This window comes from Austrofundulus limnaeus, unplaced genomic scaffold (assembly GCF_001266775.1).
Source record: "Austrofundulus limnaeus strain Quisiro unplaced genomic scaffold, Austrofundulus_limnaeus-1.0 Scaffold39, whole genome shotgun sequence".
In the NCBI taxonomy this organism is placed as follows: Eukaryota; Metazoa; Chordata; class Actinopteri; order Cyprinodontiformes; family Rivulidae; genus Austrofundulus; species Austrofundulus limnaeus.
This window is the reverse complement of record NW_013952441.1, coordinates 351,657-357,926: the sequence shown is the minus strand read 5'-3', so window position 1 is coordinate 357,926 and position 6,270 is coordinate 351,657. Positions and strand designations below refer to the sequence as shown.

At 36.9% G+C, this 6,270-nt stretch overlaps 2 protein-coding genes across 2 annotated transcripts in view; one reads left to right on the top strand and one right to left on the bottom strand.

Annotated features, from left to right (window-relative positions):
* Positions 1-1,280: 1,280 nt before the first annotated feature.
* On the bottom strand, positions 1,281-4,447 carry anapc16 (anaphase promoting complex subunit 16). The gene is made up of 4 exons (XM_014006986.1): positions 4,336-4,447; positions 3,937-4,094; positions 1,994-2,064; positions 1,281-1,895 (listed from the first exon to the last, which is right to left on the bottom strand). The coding sequence occupies exons 2-4, from the start codon at positions 4,080-4,082 to the stop codon at positions 1,786-1,788; spliced, it is 327 nt and encodes a 108-aa protein (XP_013862440.1). The 5' UTR covers positions 4,083-4,094; positions 4,336-4,447; the 3' UTR covers positions 1,281-1,785.
* Positions 4,340-6,270, top strand: part of ascc1 (activating signal cointegrator 1 complex subunit 1) — a gene marked incomplete in the record, with an annotated part of 9,543 nt that continues 7,612 nt past the window's right edge. Inside the window, 4 exon segments of the mRNA XM_014006984.1 lie at positions 4,340-4,822; positions 4,932-5,034; positions 5,132-5,229; positions 5,319-5,497. Of these exon segments, the coding sequence (XP_013862438.1) occupies positions 4,708-4,822; positions 4,932-5,034; positions 5,132-5,229; positions 5,319-5,497 (495 nt within the window).

Here is a 6,270-nt window from a genome sequence, read left to right as displayed (position 1 = left end):
CCTTTACGGCCAGTGGACGTGGCATTATAAAACTAAAAAATAAATTGTGAATTTCATTATTATTTTTACACATCAGGAAAAATGAAAAGACAATATTTAGGTAAACAAAAAAACTGTATATAGTTTATCCTGAATTTCATAAAAACTAGTACAACTGAACTATTTAAGTATATTTTTTTCTCATTCTTATGACTACGTAGTCTTCAAATTCTTTAAAGTTAATTCCAATGGATTCGAGAGAAAGAAGTTGGATTATTTAAGTAAACAACGGGCTAGCTAACATGTTTTTGTATTAGTAGTATTGATCACATTTTTGCGTAAAAATTGATTTCTGTTGTGAGTATAAAAAACAAAAGATTTTCTGTTATGTTTGCTCACATTTTCAAAGAGCCACAACAGAGGGACCAAAGAGCCACATGTGGCCCCAGAGCCGCAGGTTGCAGACCCTTGATCTATCCATAAGTTTAATCTGTTTCTCAGTTTTAAAGTCCAAAAATTCTATACATTACACAAAATAAGTGTTAAAGGCAGGAGAACAACACTGAAACATGGTTTACAAGAGGAATTGCTAGAAGACAAAAGAACATCAGAAWAAACAAACAAAACAAAACCACAAACACTTGAGTGTTACTTCTGGGTTCACAATGTACTATAGTTAGTTAAAAATCAAACAAAACTAGGAAATAGCCAGATAAACGCTATGCTTCTGCACATGGGTAGGTGTAGAACTGTTTTTGTAAAAGAGGAAACGAAAACCATCCAGTAAACACGTGTAAGTACATCATGTTCTAGCAGTGATGTTTTGATTTAGATGTGATCGTACGAAACTTGTAAAAAAAAAAAAAAGTCACATTTGCATAGTGAAAAGACGTGGGCTGTGTGTAAATAAACCACTAAGAACACCACTTCAGAAAGTGGGCTGTAAATCAAGCTTCGTCTAAAGGAACGCAAACCTTCTGCTGGAGGTGTGTCCTGCGAAAGTCCAGGGCCAGCCTCAGACATTTACGCCCAGAACAGAACATACTGTACATTTCCAACCTTCATCTAAATAAAAAAAAAAGAAGAAACAAGCCATTTCCTGATTGAACCATCCGATCTGCACGTCTCCTTGATTTAAACAGAAAAAAACATGATGCAGGATTACACTGAGTGTCAAACTTTGAACTTATTCAAGCAGAAATAAATGTGGGGAAAAAAAGGGCTGTAAATATTTGGAGCTTAGCTTCAGTAAGGAGGATTATTRGAAAAACTACATAACACCAAGTAAAACAAACAGCTAATTCAGAATGTCCAAGTTCAACTTTATTTACAAGCTCTCTGTTTTGCTCGTAGTGCTGGTGGGACAGGCAGTGATAAGAAGCCAGCAGTGAAAGGAGGGGAGACTTGAGCAAGCAGCAGGTTTTCAGATTAATGGAGCTAAAGAGCAGCAAAGTGGAAACACAATGCTTTACTTGAAAGYGTTTATTACCAAAGATGTTACTTTCCTTAGCATTGAGGCTGATTACAGATTGGACTGGCAGAAAGACTTTTATTAACCTAAAGCAGATATATAAATACAAAGTTTGTAATTAGAAGTTTTCATAATTCTCGAGTGGATCTGTTTTGACAGCGACGTTCAACAACAAAGCAAAAATATTGTTTAAAAATACAACTCATGTTAAGCCACTTTAAATAATTCACTTACTRTACAAAATTTAAAAAACAAAGTTTTAAAGGAAATAAAAACATCTCCTTTTGTTTTAATTCCATTTGGCAAATTTATGAACCAAAACTGAATCTCTTTATCTAAGACGGCGTGAATCCCAGTAGTTGCTCTATTGGTTTGTAACGCCACTCATCTGCTTCCAGCTCCTCAACCAGGCTGGCAAGTTTCTCCATCCGAGACGCTTGTTGATCTGAAAGAACACACACAAGAGCAGTTACTGCGTTATTATTCCACTGTTCATCGAACCGTCCGAGACGAGCATTTAGCGGAACGCATTCACTGACTTACCTTGTTTAACCTGCTTCAGCGTTGAAGCCACTTGGTAGCTGAACACATGTAAACACAGAGGGGATTCCAAAATACAGAAGACAAAAAAAAAAAAAAAAAAAAAACTGTAATAAGTGTGCAACATATTTAAAATGAACAGTCAAGTTTATTTCACATCATCTCCTAATATCTTATGCAACATGGTTTTAGTTTACTATATTTATTTATTTATAATAATCAAAATAAATAAGTTTATACTGTATAATTGCAAGCAGTAAGTGATGAGAGGGATGAACTCAAAAATGAACTTACACATACTGTATACTTAGTGCACTTTTGCTTTATATTCCTCACAGCTTTATATCCTCAACACTGCAGTCAACACCAGCTAAAATGTATGCAGAAAAGGTTGCGATGGAAACCATGTAAATAAAGTATTTTTCTCCCTAAACCACATCTCCTGTAAAGGGAAACCTTTCATGGAAACTCCCTGTTCCACCTGTTTGATATTACACAATTYCAGAAAAGAGCCTGAAGGTAAAGATCATTTTCATTACGTAACTATAATTCACTCTAAGGTTTCATTACACATTTTGCCTGTTCCTGCAGAAGTTACAGCCTTCCAGGCAGTGTATGTTGTTGACAGTACGTTGATGCTCTCATTAAAAAAAGTATAGATGACCTTTTCCAAGGGCAATAATGATATGAGCCCTCACCATCACAGAGCCCAGCTTTTGAACTTGATGCTGATAACAAGCCTGAATGGTTGTTTTTGTCCTTGGCGCACAGAAAAAAGTGTATTTTTCTACATTGTGACTTTCCAWTGTAATCTCTTGCCCTTTTCATCTACTAAAAAAAAATTAAGTTCTCACTGTAGTGCATTCTGAGGAGCCCAGGTGGGCCAGTTTAGGCTTTGAGCCATTTCTCTATGCACTGAAATCCACCCAATTCCTTCAAGTGTTAATGAGATTAAGCATTGTTTAGGGCAAAATATTCTAATCCAGTGTTTCCTAAAGTTGGGGTCGGGACCCAAAGTGGTGTCCCAAAGCATCAAGGTGGGGTCCTGAAAAGATTTCCTGAATTAATTACATTTTTGCCTTAGTTGTTACAAAGGTGTGAGGTTAGTATATTTAAAATGGATAAATGTAGTATAAAAATATTGTTACTGTGCCCATGTTTAGTTGACCTGATACAAATGTTTATCATCCAAAAATAGCTGGGGGCACAGGTCTCTGCTACTGTTATTTTGTGGGTCAAAAGCTGAACAGTTTGGGAACCACTGCACTTTGGTTCCCAAAGTTGGGCTTGGGACCCAATTATGGGTCATGAAGTACCTTGGATAATCTCCAGAAATCAATTTAAGGGGTAATAAAATAATTGCTGATGTAATATTTTCTCTATAAATATTACAAACACACAAAATAACTATAAATAAGTATTTATATTTGTGTACAAACTGTTTAGATTGTCAAAAAGCCTGTGTTTTTAGGGTTATTAATGAAGTTCGTGCACTCAGCATAGGCGTAATTTGCAGGGGGGTTAGGGGGGTTATGACCTCCCCACAAAGATTTGATCCAGTCAAAATACCCCCCCCACCCATAAAATGGCATTGTTTGCTCAAACACAATAGAAATTAACTGGTTAAGAAGACAGATGCAACTCTTTTGTTGTCTTTGTGTACCTTTGACCTGATTAAAAAAATTACAATGTCATATATCAACGTTTTAAGCATAATTGCTAAAAAATGGCATGCAGGGTTTTAGAGCATAACCCCCAATGGAAGGCCTAAAGTTACACCCTTGGTACTCAGACCAGTAATATTTGGGGTCACAAGTTTAAGCCATGGATATTTTGTGGGTCAGAAGATAAAAAGTTTKGGAACCACTGTTCTAATCCAGTCTTAGAAAAGTTGTTTCTTCAGTGTATCTTGCACGATTAAAATTTAAATTAGATGTTAAAGTGGTTTACCTTCCATCATTTCACCTGCACCTTTGGGATAAGTGTAGAGAACCTTTCTTGGAGGGATGAGCTCTGAAGCACTRAACCCAGAACCAGTCACCGAACTGCCGCTAACACCTCCAGCAGAGGAAGACGAAGAAGACGCTGCCATTGCCCTAAGAAACTATCAAATGAAACCCATAAAGACAGTCAAGAACGATGCAGGGGTTTAGTCAATAAAGAGTCCGCTAACCTCAGTCAAACCAGTGTTTTGCTCTATAATAAACTATAGTTTCCAAAGTTAGCAAGCTGAAGCTAGCAAGTACGARGTGGTAAACAAGGAAGCTAGCTAACATAGCATTTAGAACGACAAGCACACATCAATGTTAKTAGACGCTACTGTGTTTTCTAACAGTAAAACCCACCTTAAAAACCCCGGTGAATAGATTTTATTTCAACGCAGCTGGTGTTTAATTGTTAAATTTACGACCAAAACAGCATTATTTTGTGTTTGAAGTGGTGGCGCTTTTAAAAAACTTCACAAACGCAGGGATGGCTCATTTTGGTTATCGCCGAAGGGAATGTGATCTTGCGTATGTTTTATAGATCTACCACGACATTACCGMAAAACAACCCGAGTTGTCGCAAAGCAGCTAACGTCAACGGACTGACCGGCTAGCTTGCTGAACAAGTTTCAAAGAAAATRTAAATTAGTTTACCCATGTTTTTCATTAACTTCTTATCATTTTGCGTTATTTTATTAATATAGCTTCAGCTAACGCTTACTAATTAACAATATGGATGTTCTTCGCCCGCCTCTTATCAATATAAATGGGARAATATATCGAAAAAACATCGTAAAGGAGGAACATTATGAGGAGGAAGATGATTATTCGTGCATGGGACCACTGGGTAAGTTCAGGCTGTACGTATTAACATGACATGCATAAAAGTATGAAAATTAATTGCACTCATTAAAACACCAACAACAACTAATAATACAGTATTTATATGTTTCCAGAGAGAGAGGATCTTGCTGAGGGTGAAACCTGTGATGGCCATTTAATTGAACAGACAGATAAGGGATATCGCTGCGCCATTGATGTCCCCAGTGTTCTTTACAAGTAAGTCGTTTATATTCTGCTTTTTGTCATAATCTCACAAGGCTAGCAGGTTTTGTGTCTGCATATGTGAGCATTTGTGTGCATCCTCTGTCAACAGATACATCATTGGGAAAAAGGGAGAAACACGTAGACGCCTGGAATCKGACACAAAAACATCAATCAGCATCCCAAAACAAGGAGTGGAGGGACAGATTGGTGAGGAGGACTGAGGAAATCTGTTGACTTTCAAACAGATGTACGATTTAAAAAAAAAATGATTACAATTCATCTCCCTCCTTTGATAGTTATCACCGGTTCACACAAAGCTGCAGTTTCTTCAGCGATCACTCGAGTCGAGGTCCTTGTGGAGAGTTTCCGAAGGAAACAGCCTTTCACCCACTTCCTGTCATTCCCGCTGAATGATCCCAAAGTTAAAGAAGGATTCYTGAGATTTAAAGATGAGGTGTTGCAGCAGTGTTCGCAGGTACGTCAGAAAAGTGTGGAAATGATTGAAAGTCTGCACTATCCTATCATTACGTATAAATCATAGGGGTGTAAGAAAATATCGATACACTGAAATATCGCGATATTTCATTTCCCGATACGGTATCGATATTCTAAAGCCCTGTATCGATTTTTAATCAGTGTGCATTGCCAATGCAATGCACACTATTGTTTTCNGTGCATTGCCAATGCAATGCACACTATTGTTTTCGTGTTTCTCTTTATTATTATTATCAGTGTGCATTGCCAATGCAATGCACACTATTGTTTTCCTGTTTCTCTTTATTATTATTATCAGTGTGCATTGCCAATGCAATGCACACTACTGTTTTCCTGTTTCTCTTTATTCCGTCTTCTTCCACGTCGCCACACTACTCCTCCTGCATACTTTGTCCTACATCTGCCATTGTAATTTCTATCTGTAAAGGTCCTGTGCCAAATGATTGCTATGCCTTCTGGTGCCTGTACTACTTGTAGTTTTTGAAATATTAATGTTTAAACTTTATTCCAAATTCATATAATGGGAGTCAATGGGGCCTTGTAATGGTCCAATACTACCCCCAACTGTACTCAACTTGGTACTGCACCATAGTTTTTTAATATTTAATCTCAATAGTTCAGTGTTTACAATACTAATATGATTGTATTTTGATGTTTTACTATAATATTGTCTTAATACTGCTCTATTGTTGTAATATTATGCATTTTTATGTCAATAATTGTATTGTCAATGAGGCCTCTTTCTGCACACAT